This window comes from Littorina saxatilis, linkage group LG2 (assembly GCF_037325665.1).
Source record: "Littorina saxatilis isolate snail1 linkage group LG2, US_GU_Lsax_2.0, whole genome shotgun sequence".
NCBI lineage: Eukaryota > Metazoa > Mollusca > Gastropoda > Littorinimorpha > Littorinidae > Littorina > Littorina saxatilis.
This window is the reverse complement of record NC_090246.1, coordinates 96,550,689-96,567,884: the sequence shown is the minus strand read 5'-3', so window position 1 is coordinate 96,567,884 and position 17,196 is coordinate 96,550,689. Positions and strand designations below refer to the sequence as shown.

Sequence of the window (17,196 nt, the reverse complement as noted above, 5' to 3'; positions counted from 1 at the left end):
CTACAGATGTAAATACTTTGATGTAAAAAATAATCCTACAAAGTTTCAATCACATCCGATGAACTTTGTCAAAGATATAAAATGTCTAATTTTTCCTTTGACGCTGACCTGTGACCTTGAAAAAGGTCAAAGGTCAACGAAACCATCGTTAAAGTGTAGAGGTCATTGGAGGTCACGACTAAACAAAATATGAGCCCGATCGCTTTGATAGTTTCCGAGAAAAGTCCAACGTTAAGGTGGTGTCTACGGACGGCCGGCCGGACGGCCGGCCGGACAGACTAACACTGACCGATTACATAGAGTCACTTTTTCTCAAGTGACTCAAAAACTTATCAGACTGCGTAAAACATAGGTTTGCCATCTCAAAATGGATGTAAAACACGCAGCTTACTCACAAAATGATAGACAAGTCTCCAGCGGCCAGCTGCTCAGCAAACAAAATAAGGTGGCGAGGATCAATATAATTGAAATGCATTTTTTTTGCTGTTTCGGAGAGAACTTTGCTTCATTTACCTTACACTGCCTGCATTCAATGGCTAAATTTTTATCAGGTGCACCAAGACTTACATCTATAGAAATCCAATCATAACGGTTTTAACAGCAAAAAAAAAAAAGTATATTTCTAGTCTCGCTTCTAAATTCTCAACTCAACTCCAAAAAATAATAAAGAACAACAAAAACCCGCATTATGCATTGTCTCCTTCAAGCTGCCTAGGTTGTTTGCGTTCGACTCCCATAAATGACAAGGAATTGTTAAAACCTTTTCTTTCTATTTGTTCACTTTTTGTTTTCTTCTTTTCTGAACTCTTTATACTTGTATTTTATTCATTTTAATTTAGCCTGAAGGTTTGAGTCGTGTATTAAAAATCGAATATAGTGTGTAAGTGCCCTTGAACAGCTTTTCCAGAATCATGTATTCTACATTTTTAGTATGGGATACCCACAAGAAAAGTTCAAATGCATCCATGCGTCTCCACTGATAGTAATGGTAGTTGAGCACTTCCAGTTTAGTCTTCTGTCGTTCTGACACAACCTAAAAGGGTACATCATGTCTGAACATCATCTGTAGAAGAGTGTGAAGTTTAAAGCTTAGCTTAAATAATGTCCAACAAAACCCCAGACTCTTCTGTACATTACCCATCAGCCACACAGACCTGAACTGTGAAATACAATTACTCACTAGCAATTTCTCAGGCGAGTCAAATCTTACATTCATCAAATTTTTGCAACTAGCATTGTAAATAAGCCTACAGAGATTACAAAGTTCAATTACTGCAAACCAAATCATGAAGGCTCTTCCATGGCCTGTTGTCTCTTTCTTTTATCACAGGCTTCCAAAAACCAGTCTTGAACGGCCGTCTTCAAGGTCTTGACCTGTGGCACCCGTACAGCTTCACGGAACAGCCTCTGCATGACAAAACAAAAAATAACATGAACTTAGATCATCAAACAACTATCACTGATTTGAGAAAAGTCTCAAGTTTATTTCCTGACGCCTGTAAACTTGCTAAAAATCATACAGACACACAAACTTGCATACACACCATACGCTTTTACAACACACCAACTATACTTGAGTTAGGAAATTACAACACATTGTAATCCTTGTAGAAGAGAAGTAAAAAAAAATACCTACCCTAATATTTGTTTTAACCATTTCGCTGCCAATCAAAACTTGGGTATGTGCATTCCTGACTGCCAGGGAATATTGGAGTTTGGGGTGTAATAATTCACAAAAAAATCTAGCTTCAAACTGGCAGTAGGTAGGTAAGTAAAACCTATGTTGTTTTTAAAGGAAATTGAACCAAGAATCTGTTTTTAGTGTCTAATCATGGAAATGATAATTAGTTTGGCTTATAATGATGTTTAAATATGAACTTTTGAAAAATCAGCCCGGCGCATCTTCCGGTGCCTGTGGATCAAACACAGGGGGCTGTTTTGCTCGCTCCAAGAAAGGATTATAATCACTGTCATCTACCTGTTTCCAACGAATTGTCCGAAAGAAGATCTCCCCCTTCCCCTGTCAGTATCCATAATCATTTGCACCGCCTGTAGCGTCAGTCCGGCTTTGTTTTTCCCTACTAGGGCCCGGTCGACAGTCACCGTTAGCCATTTTGACGAGTCGAGATTTCTCTCCCATACCCTGTCGACAAGGCCGAAAATAGCCTTCAAACGCAAAACCGCGTCACCATTTATGTTTATTCATGAGAATGAGGTATCCTACCAAGCCATTGGCTGCTATTTGTGTGTCAGCAGTGACGTAGCATTTCTGGAAAATCCCGGAACGGAGAAGACGGGTTTACCCGTCCTAAGGCGCTGCGGCTGCACAAGCGCATGACTGGTATACCCGTCATAAGGCAGTCAAGTGGTTAAAGTTACCTTTACTATGACTTTTTCTTTGGGGGCCTTCGAAAATTCATAATACATGTACTGTGACGTGCAGACGCATATGTGACGACATCATACCGTTTGCTAACATCCTTATTTCGTATGTAGTCGAAAATCCATGACACTGACAAATGAGCTCAGGAACTTGGCTTCTAGCAATTTAATGTTAAGCGTAAAAGCTTTGACAACTATCATTCACATGTGAAACATGGCAAATTTAAAATTGATTCCAAAGAACAAAATTTGAGACAGAAATAACTTGTTGTTTTGTAGACATGGATTTTATCTTCTTCCTAAAAGGACCAGGATGATTTTACAAATTATGAAAAACAACTCACTGTCGATGGCTTTTAGTCGCAGCGTACACCATGGTCTCTTTCCCTGCCCTCCCCCAGAGCCCCCTGTCAGCAACCGTGTAGCCTATGGAACACCTTCGTCATCACAGCATCAGTAGTCGTCTTTAGTTCATGTCCACCAACCACACCGAGCTCATGGTCATGGATCTGAAACAAACAAAACAAGCCAACTGAATTCCAAAAATCAAATATTCAGACAGCTCTTCTTCACATACAAACAATTCAATCTGGAAGCATCATACTGTCACCTGGAACAAAAAATCAATAATCGCACTTGCTTTAAAAAAAAAAGTTTTCAGAAGAGCAAATGGTGATTGAGTGTAGCATTGTCATAAAATGTAATCACACACCTCAGGTGACCTGCATCAATCATTCAATACTATCTCACAAATCTTCATTTGGAAAGCACAAACATAGTTAGAAGAGAGCGTCAACCGTGATACTATTCAGTGTGGACAATTTTTTTCTGACCCATAATCCGATGCCTACACAAAGTGAGAATCAGAACTCACAAGAAGGCACTGTTGCATGTTTGTGATTATTTGCTTGAGTGTAGCACTTGCAATTTTGAACTTGAGGAAACAGCGTAGCAATTTCTGTTACATCCCTGAAAACCTAGCAGATGGCAGCTCTGGCCACAGAGCAATATTTGCATTATTTCTCACAGATGCAATGATCACAGAAAACAAAGTGGTGCATGCATTTTCCGCACCCCACATGAGAAAAAGAGGCCCATCATTGTGCGTACCCATAAGCATAGTTTTATCATCAAAATGTGTTGGTTAAATTCACAAATGTGACCAATACGCATAAACCTTGCATGAATTCCCAGGATAATGGGAAACTGGTCATGACTGAGAACTGATGAACAGTTAAGATACACCCGTGAACCGTGATGACATCTGGCATCCTCAAAAAAGCACACACTCAAGGTAACATTTAAAGCCTAAAGAGCGTCTAACAATAACATGTCACTCTCACAAGATCTTGCTACAGTTATCTGGGGAAAATAGCACAGGCATGACTGGTCTGCTTCAACAATAGCATTCAAAGCCACCTACCAGTGATCACTCCTTCGACAGATCCATCATGTGCCTTCAACATCTTCCACACTCAACAGTAAAAAGATGACTCCATCGAACAGTAGCACAGGCTCTGGCTCCACCATGATTCTTTGGCGACCAATTACTAAATTAGTCGCATCAGGTCCATCTGCTCCTGTAGAACCTTCTCCAGCAGCAAGAACTGATGTTTATCTTGCCGCTCTGCTCTGCTCATAGTCTTGTGTCCGCTGAATGGAAGAAAAGAAGAACAAAAAGTCATTTACATGAAGCAATACATATTTTAGACAATCTGTCGGCCTGAAAAGAAACCATCAGCACTAAAAAACAATCTGAGCAAATGTTCAAAGTAAACGTGACATCTCTATATTTTTGAATTCAGGAGAAGATGAGGAATATATATATTGCAATCAATTTTTAAAGGGGCATACAGAGTGGCATTTGATGGGGTAAAAAGATGTAGGGACTCAGCAGTTGGAGATGAAAATTTTTGTGTGTATTTACTTCAAGCAGATTTTTTTTTTTTTTCTTAGACAGAAGAACAAACACACACTAAAAATCCTTGTTTAAAGTTGAACTGACCTTAACTTTTCCTCCAAACACTAGAACTTTTTGTATTCATTCAAAAATATTCATCAAAAAGGTTAAATTTTAAATTCAATTTTGCAGCCTTTGGATGAAACGTTACTCTTCTCTGGCATCCCGCGGACACAGTTCACACTTTCTCATCAATGAGATGCCTGTGTTAATTAAAAACAAACATCAATAAAACTATTAAAATAAAATAAAAATTTAAATATAAAAATAAAATCGACCAACCGCCCCCACCCGATTTTTTTTCCCTTTGCTGGAAACAATACATTTGTTTCACTAAAAGTAAAACAGTAAAAGAGATCAGCTGAATTTGTTTGACACATCTGGTTATAACTAAAAGAATAAAACACAAAATAAGCCAAAGTCACAGAACAAAAAGACGCTGTCAGTGTCACTATCAATGACTCTGAATGAGACACTCATTGCTATCGAGCCATACCTGTTCATCTTCACCTTGCCGGGACGGAACGACAGTCTGCGTTACTGGCATCGGTGGCGGTGTTAAGGTCACTGTCCATCTCAGCTTTCTTCACCTTCAGTTCAAACAAGCAGTGAGCACCGTCATACTCAAGTCAAAGCTTTCTGAAAAAATAAATACTTGGAAGTTAAATAGGATCACATTGATTCCCAAACCTAACAGTAACAGTAACACGCAAACATCAAAACTGGAATATTAATTATTAAATATAAGCATCTCAATTTCACTAAATTAGTATATTTATTTTCTCTGTGATGTATTTTTTATTTTTATTTCAAAAAAATCTGTTTTTCAACTTTATCACTGCACACGCTGACACAGCCTCTGCCTGCCTCTCTAGTCTATGCATGCCTCGGGAACAAGGGTAATTTTTCTCTTTTCCGAGACTCAGACACAGAATATTCCACTATGACTATGAGTCTATGTCAGTATGCGGAACTGAAAGTTGAACATCTGTGGAAAAATAAAAAGATACAAATTAAAAAAAAACAGATATATGAAGAGCCTATTAGTATTACTACTAAAGCTCCTGACAACTGCTGCCGCAATGACTCGACCAGATTAGGAACCAACCAAAGTTCACCAAGAAACAGACAATGAGACATAAAATGATAAACGAAAATTCAGTTTTTATGGTGCCGTGAGCGACCCGCGAATCGGGATTCGGATGGTATTTTCACTCTTCCACAACTCCTTAAGAACAAACCACTGCATCAATCAACTTTATGTTTTTGGAAAAGTTAGTTCATTCATCCATCTTTCAGACAAAACAAACATGAATGAATAGAACAGTGTTCTTCTAGGCGAAAAAAAAATCGAAAGTGTGAGAAATTCTCTCTGCCATCAAACTCGGAAGCCGAAGCCGCGAGCTATCAAAAATTCAAATCCCCAAATCTTTCCTTCAGTTGATCAACTTACCTATTCTTGAAAGAAGTCAATCTTCATTTCAGAGAGAAGGATAAGATTACCTTGCATCCAATAAGCAAGTCAAAAATACAAGTCAATATGAAGAAAAAGCAAAAAAACGCCGATACAATGTGGATTTGACAGACTTCTTGCCAACAGGAAGTTGGAGTAGGTCTGACAGACAAGGGAAATAACTTCAATAAATTGCTCTTTTCAGTCAAGGTAACTGTCTCCCCTGAAATTGAACTTTCATAGAGATTTTCTTCCAAAGCAAAATAAAATAAAATGAAAATATGCTGAGAACAAATTTTATGTAACCATTAACATCAGCCTTTATTTTGAGTAGATAATTAGTTTCAAAGTTACTTTAGTTTACATTTTTTTGTTTAATCTGAATTTTTTAAATGTTTTTATCGTTTTGTTATGGGTGTTCATATAGATTTCAGTTATCTTTTCTGTTCATATAATATTTTTATTATGCTTTGCCTAGATTTTTCCACGACATTATTTTGTGGAAAGCTGATTCCTACAACAATACCAAATCCCCATTACAATAATTATATTACATGCTAAAACAATTATAATGATAATACAAATTAAAATAATCATATTTATTTTAAGATAAAAATAATCAGGATAACAATTAAGCAAATAAATGTTGGTAATAACAAAATGATTAAATAAAAATTAAATGGGAAAACCATTTATACATAAAATAAAAATATTTTTATTAAACTTTTAAATGCATTTTTTTTTTTACCGAAACCGTCTTAAGATAAACTGAAAAATAACGGATTGAAAGTCTGTATGCAATTTTTTTTCTAAAAAAAATATAAAAAGTTTTTGAAGAAGAATAACTATTCATAACCAAAATTTAAAAGTAAATATTTTTTAATAACATAAAATATAATAAATTATTTCATGAAGTAAATGCATAAACCCACGGTATAAAATTAGGAAAAACAAAAATTGCAATCACCTTTTCATTGAATCCATGCGTGCTAAACACTGCGTGGTGAAGTCGTTTCGAATGCGACAATCTGCGTAAAAGTTGGCGAAAAGTAACGCGCGCGAAGCGAAGGTGTCACGAGGCCGTACGCATCCCCGCATGAAAAACGCAGAAATAACGCATGCGTCACGCAGAATCATGCTGGCTGGGTCTCAGTCACTTAGGAGCCAGAGTCCAAAAATGCAACAAATGCGAAAGAACCAACCCGTAAATGTTACCTTCGCATGTTAACCTTTTGTTCGCTTTAGTAAAACACACACATTTGTTTCAATAGTCAACGTAAACCAAACAAATAGAAACATGAATTACGTACTCAACCTCAATTCAAAAAGGAAAACAATAACTGCACAATCAAAATGACAACAAGTAACAAACGAAGATGAACTTTTTGGCCCTACTCATGTTCCCTCCTAGAGAAAACACATGACACAGAAGACACAAGGTGTTTGAAAGTCAGCTGCATCTTTCTTTTTTTATCAGATAGAACTACAAGTAGCTAGCAACGGACCATTCAAAACACGCCACACTGGCCTTTGACACATGTTAAATGTACCATTTTTGTTCAATATCATCTCCTGAACACGCCCACGCTTTTCTGACCGTGATAGTTTCCTTCTATCTTTCTATATAAGCAAGGCAAGGAGAGGTCAGAAACTGTTATTGCTGACCCGTCACCCAAACTCCTTTGTCTTCCCCCCCCCTCACATTATCTTAGAAAAGGACAAAAGTACTCTTAATCTTAGCAATGTTTTTCTTTTCATGTGCATCTCCTGTAAAATGGGCATGAATACAGAATACACGCATGTGTTGAAATGATGATGATACTGCACACAGGCTTTGCTGATGAGCGTGCAGGGAAAGTTAATTAATTTGCTTACATTCGGAAGCTAAAGCAAGGTCAGGAAATATGACATAAACACTGCATAGTCATCACCACTTTGGTGAACACTATTCAAAGAAGAAAGAGAGAGAGAGAGGGAGAGAGAGAGAGAGAGAGAGAGAGAGAGAGAGAGAGAGAGAGAGACACACACACACACACACACACACACACACACACACACACACACACACACACAGATAGATAGACTTAAGGAAACATCCCCCCCCAAAAAAAAAAGCAACATCAACAACAACAGTCATTACACACTCACAACCAGGATCAGTTTTGTTCCAGTTAATACTCCTAAACATACTTCTTCTGCCCACCCCACCCCTTTCTTAAACCATTTCAATCTCAAGACACTCACTCATTCCAATGCCGACAAAATCCATAGTTTGTCGTTTTTTGCGGCCGATGCAGAAGTTCTTGTCCGCCAGGTAGGCCACAAGGATGAGCAGGGGGAAGAAGAGGAAGGTGAGGACTGCCTCCCACATCTCCACCACGTTGGGGGACACTGCTAGCAGCACGATGGCCACCCACACATAGGCAAGGATACCTGTGCAAGAGAAACATACATGTCCACTAATTGGGCGGAGTCGACTACGAAAAGTATTCTTCGCGAAGCTACCCGCACGAAGCTCAAATGCGGTCGTCAATTTGGGCCCGAAGTCTTTTTTTTACTTCTTTTTTTTACCGAAAACTCAGTTCTAAAGCTTCGTGCGGCCAGCTTCGCGAATTATACTGGTCTTACAATGGTGGTAAATGTACAGAGATTATGAACAAAAGATCTGAAAAATCAAGGTCTTAAAATGTCTTTAAGGCGGGCAATAGACAAACTCAGAAAATACCTCTGTATGGGTTGTGGAAAGGTGAATGCTCTTGCTTTTAATGAGTGGCTTATTCGTTATAAGGTCACATGGAAAGTTTGCCTCAATAAAGCAAGAGTATTCACTACTATCATTACACACACACACACACACACACACACACACACACACACACACACACACACACACACTCACACACACACACACAAAACAAAAAACAACAACCCCGCCCTCTCTCCTCTCCAAGCAACCTACCAACGGTGGCAGTGACACCAAAGACCTTGACATTGGTGATGCGACGCGTGTCCCCCTCGGGGATGGCCACAATACAGATGGCCGAGATGACCAACAGGTTGAAGGCCGCTGACCCCACGATGGTTCCAGGGCCGAGCTCTCCGGCCACAAAGTTGTTGCCGACAATCTCAATCACGGACAGCATAATCTCTGGCGCTGAGGTGCCCAGTGCCAGCAGCGACAGGTTGGCTACCGTGTCGTTCCAAACCTGATAAAAGTGATAAAGAAAGCTGACTGAGGTGTGTGTAATAGAAACTGTTGCTGCACTTATTTCAATCGCCGACAGCAAAATCTCTGGCGCTGAGGTACCCCGTGCCAGCAGCGAGGTTGGCTACCGTGTCGTTCCAAACCTGGTAATACTGATAAAGCAAGCTGACTGAGGGGTGTGTAATAGAAACTGTTGCTGCACTGATCTCAATCACCGATTGCAGCAAAAAGCTGCATCTTTGGGACTGAGGTACTCAGAGCCAGCAGCGAGAGGTTGGCTACAGTGTTGTTCCATACCTGGGGATAATGATAAAAAGTTGACCCAACAGCAGAATCTCTGGGACAGAGGTACCCAGCCCAAGTAATGAAGATTGGCTACACAGCCATTCAATAACGGGTAATCTTGACATAAGGATACCAAAACAATTATAACAACAACACTTTCTCACTATCTCATGAGGTGGCCTACCTTGAGTTCCAGCTCCCTGTTGCCATCAGAAACGATCCACCACTAAGCCACCACCACCACAACCAACACCACAACCACCACTACCACAACCAACAACAACAATAACAACACTTTCTCACTATCTCAACAGATGGCCTACCTTGAGTTCCAGCTCCCTGAAACCCTCAGTCGAGTTGTTGTCTGGCATGCGCACGATCCTAGTCTTGCTGGTGATGCGCTCGATGGAGCACATGAAGATGTCGGCGACGATGGCCACGGCCAGGAAGCACCACAGCAGACCCAGCAGGTAGAGGAAACATCGGGCCCCTGCGGACCACGTGTACTCGCTGATCACTGGCAGGAGAATTCCTTCATTGCACCGGTAGTCGTAGGGGTCGAAGATCGGGAAAGGCGTCGTGGCATTGGTAATGTTGGTCGCGTTAGACATGGTGGGAGTTGATAGCAGAAGCGATCTGCGAGGAAGGAGTGCTCAGCTCACCGTGAGTGTGAGTTCGGGGATTGCCTGAAAATACGAAGGAAGATGTGAGATTCAGGATGGCACTCGTAGGTTGGGAAGAGGAAGAAAATTTTGTAAACTGAAGACTCAGAGAGTATAGTCAAAACGTTTTACCCGTACAGTTTTGCATCCGGGTGTAACACGACATTTTTACTCCACGAAAAATTTACTCCGGAGTAAATATTTCGTACGAAATTCTTACTTCGAGTACACTTTTCGTACGAGAAAAGAACTCCCCAAGGCACGAAAAAATTACTCCCTCCACGAAATTTCTACTCCACATTTTTTTCACTTCCAGTAAAAATCTCGTACGCGAAAATGGGATGCGGGCGAAGGGATAATACCAATATGTGATCTCGCGCACACGAATGTCGCGCTACCCTCCTTCCACCCCTTCCACCACCAACTAACAGGGGACAAGGGAGTAAAAGTTTCGTACACCTGGCATGGGAAATTGCTCGTGTTGGGGTGAAGTAATTTATTCGTTATTTATTCGTCAGGGGAGTAACATTGTTGAACAAAATGTTTACTCGGAACTCACCTGTCTTCGGGAGTAATTTTCTCGTGCAATGGGGGAGTGCTTTTTTTGTAAAGGGAGTAACTTTTTCGTACGAAATGTTTACTCCGGAGTAAAAATCTTGTGGGAGTAATTTTCTCGTGTTACACCGGCATATTTTATTTCCTCTCAGTTTTCTTTCGGGAAATTTATCAAGTGGAAGAGAAAGGAAAACAGGAAATGACAGTACAACGTCATCAGAATGACGCCAGAATAGACGCACTGGTTCGATCTACCATGACGTCATCAAGTTGAAAAACTATTACGCTGGTCAGCTCATGTTCTCAGTTCTTTCATTATCAACACAATTTGTTTCTGCCAAGATTCTTGATTACGGCGGAGTATGTACCACTACCATATTAAAACTGCGATACGACATCGTGAATCAAAGTACTCCTTCAACGCTAAAAAAAAAAGAAAGAAAACAAAGTCGACCATAATGACGAAGATGATGAACGCAACTGAGGTCAAATTCTGGAGTGTCCGCTTTCGCCGTATGCCCACACACACAATTATCAAAAGGCCTAAAATCCAGCAGCTTACTACTTAAATGGAACCGTAATTATTTTAATATAAAAGCGCAGAAGGCAAATGGATAACTTTTTTGCTAGAGACAGGGCGTTATAGTATGTATTCCAAAGGAAGGAAAAAATAAAACACTTTTGAACAAGAGGCGAAGCCTTCAAGGCTCACGTAAGAAATCGACAAACAGTAACACAAACTCAATCACTCCGTCACACATACACACACACACACACACACAGTAAGCATAGGTGAAACTGTGCAAGAAAGCGAGACCCTGGATCTGCCAACTAGTCTCGGCCCGCTCACAATAACAATGACCGAGACTTTCAGTAATTCCTTTGCGTGACGTCTAACCCTCTTACGTCATAATGTGACGTCTTCAAATAGTTTCTATCACACACGTCAAACACTTTTGACCGAGACGTAATCTTCTTATGCGAGCTTTATCCAAGGACTCGGAAATGTTAAAGTTTCTATCACACACACACACACACACACACACGCACGCACGCACAGACAGACAAAGTTTATCATCGCATAGGCTACACTTACGTGAGCCAAAAATTGGAGACCAATTACTCTGCTAAATACGGTTTATAAGGTTGCATCAACGTGCATTGCAGAACGGTTTAAACGTGTTTTGCCAAATTTGATTCATGATGATCAAAAAGGCTTCTTGAAAGGAAGATATATTGGTGAAAACGTCAGATTAATATATGATACCCTGTTCTACTCAAATAAACATAATATACCTGGCCTACTTTTGATGGTCGACTTTGAAAAGGCTTTCGACAGTGTTGCCTGGTCATTTATTGAAAAATCTTTGAGCAAATTCAACTTTGGAAATGACATTTTACTTTTTATTGCAAAATTAAGTCCTGTGTTTCAGTTAATGGTCGGTATTCAGCATGGTTTAACGTAGGTCGAGGCACCCGGCAAGGGGATCCGCTGTCACCTTATTTATTCTTGATTTGTGCCGAAATATTGTCTCTTATGGTACGCCAGAACAAACAGATTTGTGGTATGAATATTCTTGGCGAAAATATTTTATTGTCACAATTCGCCGATGATACCAGTCTATTTCTTGATGGTACAGAGCAATCATTTTGCGAAAGTATAAAAGTGTTACAACATTTTGCATCACTATCAGGTCTGAGAATGAATTATGATAAAACAAATGTAGTTTGGTTAGGACCTTTAAAGTTTTGCAAAAGAAGATTTTTGCCTGATATGAATTTTACCTGGAACCCGGATAACTTTAAAGCACTTGGTGTTATTTTTTCAGTAAATGTATCCGAGGTTGTTTTTCTTAACTATAAAAATAAGTTAAAGGAAATTCAAAAACTTCTGAATTCATGGACCAGAAGGAACCTGACACCTTTTGGTAAAATAACAGTTCTAAAAACCTTGGCTATTTCCAAATTGACACATTTGTTTACGAATTTACCTGATCCAGACGAACAGTTTATGATGGAGTTAAATAATATTTTTTTCAAATTTCTTTGGGATGGAAAAAGAGATAAAATTAAAAGAACTACGGTCACCCAATCCTATGAAGATGGAGGATTAAAGATGGTTGACGTGAAAAGTTTTTTGTCATCTCTAAAAATTGTTTGGTTAAAAAGAGTTGTTGGTCTTACTGGATTAATATCAAGATTATTGTCTAAAGCATGTCCATCTGTTATAACAATTAATACGAAAGGAGAGGAATTTGCAAATGTTTTGATGCAGAGAATAGAAAACCCGTTTTGGACCGATGTTTTTAAACATTATAAGAAACTACATGAAAAATGTGACCCTACAACCTTTAACGATTTTGTATCAGAATGTTTACATTATAATGTTAATATTCGCAGAGATAAAAAGACAGTGTACATTCAAAACTGGATCGACAATGGAATTGCTCAGATTGGTCATATTTTGGGACAAAATGGATACTTATCCTATAATGCATTTAAAATTAAATATCCAAATGTGCGCGGAGTTTTTGTATTGTACCAAGGTGTAATCCAGGCTGTTAAAAAATATCAGAGAAAAATCGGCTTAGAATTTGATAAACATTTTATTATGACAGAGCCCAATGTGTGGAAATGTATTTGTAAAGGTAAGACACAACTTATTTACAAAAAGCTGATTGAACATGTTACGGTCCCAAAATGTATCGAAAAATGGTCTGAATCCTTAGACTGTTTGTTAGATAAGATTAAGAAGGCTATTTTTCAACATGTTTTTAAAACAACAAAAGACACTTGTCTGAGATGGTTCCAGTACCGACTATTGTACAGAATTTTGCCCACAGAACGGTTTCTATTTTTGCGAAAAATTGTGGATACGTCATTGTGTACATTTTGCGGTAGAAATGAAGAAACCCTTTTACATATGTTTTGGGAGTGTGATAAAGTGCAGACTTTTTGGATAGAATTTGTAAATTGGCTAAAGGCGAACTGCACCCATTGTGACAATTTAAAACTGTCTAAAGAACAGGTTCTTCTTGGAGTTGCGAACAATGTTGTCACCGATAAAGCTTTTGATGTGTTAGTAATCTGTGCCAAACACCATGTATATATTTCCAAAATGAACAAAAAGACCCCTCATTTTCAGACGTTTAGTAGAAATTTTAAGCAAAGATTTATTTGTGAAAAGTATAACGCAGTTGTAAATAATACAGTAGATAAATTTTACAAGGATTGGCGCCTGTATATGCATGTTTTGATGTAACCCTTAGTTTTTGTTTTTGTTTTTTTTTTCTTTCTTTTTTCTTTTTCAAAACCTTTTGATACTGCGACCACCAAGCTCTGAACATCCCCCCCCCCCACCCATCCTCCCACCCCATGTATGTTGTAATTGTTCAAGTGTTTTTCGGTTATATGGATCTGTCCTTTTGGTTAGTGATGTCCTGTAATGTACAGAATTATATGTATGTAAAAAAAATAAAATAAAAAAAATAAAAAAACTTCACCAAAAGAGAATATTAAAAAAAAAATAAATATATATATATATAAAAGCGCAGAAGGCAAATGGATAACTTTTTTGCTATTCACTGTTCGGCGTTTGCACTGCACAATGGAGTAGGCTGACACACGAAACAGCAGTTCTGAAATTACATATTCATCAAACTAACCACAACGAAAACATTGCGCAAACAACCCCTTACACAGACAGCATAACTAACTGGCAAGTTTTAAAATGTCACGGAACACAACTGTGCATTAATTGGCAAGGTGGCAGGTGCGATAGGCAGAGGAAATGAACTAGGCCTACATGTACTGGTGAATTATAAAGTAGCCTACTTCAGTGGCTTGTCTTTCGTCGTAGACCTCTTCTAAACACAAATAAATTAAGATATGTACGTACTACTATATATACATATAGTATATATATAATATACCGGGACGTGTTTAACTTTTGAAAGTAAATTTGACTACAACTGTGTAAAAGATATGTACTTTTCATGAACCGCCTGTTTTACAGTGATACACTTGTTTGTCATCATTTTCACGAGTTTTCATTCACAAACACCTGGGAAATAAATCTCATGTTCCCCATGCAATAAATCGAGGTGGTGAATGGGTTTGAGCTTTCAGGTGAAACGTGGATTGTGAAAGTAAAAGCCAATCAGGTTGATTGTTTGATGTGTGGAACCATCGCGGCTTTAGATTTGTGTTTCCGAGGACAACGATTGTAAGCATTCACTCTCAAAGACTCAATCAATGTTGATAATTACAGCGGCGACTCATGGTCAATTTGCAACTTATCTCTGTAATCGCAAAATCCACAACGAAAAGTCATAAACATTAACGGGGCATTAAGCCCCCCCATTTTTTGAAACTTTCAAATTTTGGGACTTCAAATGGGAACAGCCCAACTATAATAGCATGGGGCAATTAGACTCAGTGTATAAAGTAAACCTACATAAAATTGTGTGGAATATCTATCATTTTTTGCAGAATATGTTCAAAACAAGAAGGGCAAAGCCCATACGACTCACATGCTTGACCTTGACCTTTACATGACCTTGACCTTCAGGGTCAAGGTCAAATAACTAAACCTAGCAATGACATCATACACTAAGAACTGCCTCACACATTTTTCCTACCAAAATACATGTGACCTTGACCTTGACCCAAGGTCAAGGTCATCCAAGGTCATGCAACACAAAGCTGTTAATTCAAGACATAGGAAGTACAATGGTGCTTATTGGCTCTTTCTACCATGAGATATGGTCACTTTTAGTGGTTCACTACCTTATTTTGGTCACATTTCATAAGGGTCAAAGTGACCTTGACCTTGATCATATGTGACCAAATGTGTCTCATGATGAAAGCATAACATGTGCCCCACATAATTTTTAAGTTTAAAACAGTTATCTTCCATAGTTCAGGGTCAAGGTCACTTCAAAATATGTATACAATCCAACTTTGAAGAGCTCCTGTGACCTTGACCTTGAAGCAAGGTAAACCAAACTGGTATCAAAAGATGGGGCTTACTTTGCCCTATATATCATATATAGGTGAGGTATTGAATCTCAAAAACTTCAGAGAAAATGGGAAAAATGTGAAAAATAGCTGTTTTTTAGACATTTATGGCCCCTGCGACCTTGACCTTGAAGCAAGGTCAAGATGCTATGTATGTTTTTTGGGGCCTTGTCATCATACACCATCTTGCCAAATTTGGTACTGATAGACTGAATAGTGTCCAAGAAATATCCAACGTTAAAGTTTTCCGGCCGGCCGGCCGGACGGACGGGGGGGACGGACGGACGGACGACTCGGGTGAGTACATAGACTCACTTTTGCTTCGCATGTGAGTCAAAAAGCAACGGAGCCTAATTCCCTTAAAATGGGGCATTAAGCCCCCCCTCTTTTGAAACTTTCAAAATTTGGGACCTCAAATGGGAACAGCCCAACTTTAATATCATGGGGCAATTAGACTCAGTGTATAAAGTAAACCTTCCACTGGGAAAAGGTTCAGGCTGGCCTTGAAGTAATCAAATGAGTGGATTTTAATATGTCACAACCACTCACAAAGTTGCCAAATGGGTTTTGGCGATCATAAAATGGTTCCTGTTTGTAAAGGGTTGGTAAACTGTGGACTGTTACCTGGTTGGCTCAGATATTCTTTGCATAAATAAGTAAAGTGAATTCTGATTGGTTGTTAAGCTTCTTCTAACATGACTGATGAGGTCTGACTGAAATAAACACAATTTCCATGCACTGGGGCCTATTGCCCCGTGGAGCCGCCCCGTTTGCCCCTACAAGGAAAGAAGTATGCTCAACACTTACTGAACTCACAGGCATGATCGCAGCTCTGTACATTTTCAGACTGGAAGAAAAGCGTCAACAAGCTACTTTTGACGTCACATACAAGTTTGACGTGTTATCTCGTGCTACTGTGACGATGCTTTGTGGCCCGGAGTTGGATTCTAAAAATTCGTCTCCCTGTGGGTTATTGTGCATTTTGTTGCACAACCAAAATGATGACAAAAACGATGTTTGTTGGCTTGTTCTCAGACCAGCATTTTGTTGTTGGTCCTCGGGGAGCATATCGCCTTTTGTCTCATATTTATCAACCGCGGCCTTCGGCCTTGGTCAATAAACATGAAACAAAAGACGATATGGTCCCCTTGGACCAACAAAAAAGCTGGTCTGTCAACAAGCCACCAAACATCTTATAATATACATTGTTTTCAACCACAGGGACAACCCTATCAACTGAGAAAGGAGACTAACTTGCGTCGATCCAGAACTTACCACATCGGATGTTGAAAACAGAAAAACAATTAATCTACTTGCTAACGTATTAACATGTCAACGCACATAAGCGGGCATGTAAATCTGCATGTGCCCGTTAATACAAAAATATGTATGTGTGTGCGCGCGCGCGATTGCGTGTGTGTCCGTGTATGTATATGTGCGTTGGGTGCATGTGTGTGGATGTACCTGTGTCAGTGTGTGTGTCTGTGGGTACATGATGATTCATGCAGGGGTGTGTGCTAGCACGTGCGAACACACTCAATAGTCATGCAACAAACGTTCATGTGCATACTATCTTTCACCTTTACTTACCCGTTTTGAAGTCCTCAATATCTCCCACCCACCTTGTTATCATCCAGGTATTCAACACTGCATTATCTTCAACAATCCACTTGTT

At 39.2% G+C, this 17,196-nt stretch overlaps 1 protein-coding gene and 1 long non-coding RNA gene across 6 annotated transcripts in view; both read right to left on the bottom strand.

The window, feature by feature from the left end:
- Positions 1–17,196, bottom strand: part of LOC138960262 (sodium/calcium exchanger Calx-like) — a 114,665-nt gene that overhangs the window by 51,397 nt on the left and 46,072 nt on the right. For all 5 annotated transcript variants that reach the window (XM_070332077.1, XM_070332076.1, XM_070332080.1 and 2 more), the window contains 3 exons: positions 9,609–9,971; positions 8,755–9,001; positions 8,040–8,228 (listed from right to left, as the gene is read on the bottom strand). In XM_070332077.1, the coding sequence (XP_070188178.1) occupies positions 8,040–8,228; positions 8,755–9,001; positions 9,609–9,896 (724 nt within the window). In that variant the 5' untranslated portion in view covers positions 9,897–9,971. The remainder of the gene's footprint in view (positions 1–8,039; positions 8,229–8,754; positions 9,002–9,608; positions 9,972–17,196) is intronic.
- Positions 36–6,479, bottom strand: LOC138960267 (uncharacterized). Its single transcript, XR_011453932.1, has 5 exons — positions 5,796–6,479; positions 4,839–4,981; positions 3,806–4,035; positions 2,727–2,891; positions 36–1,407 (listed from the first exon to the last, which is right to left on the bottom strand). It is a non-coding gene; the product is annotated as an uncharacterized lncRNA (long non-coding RNA).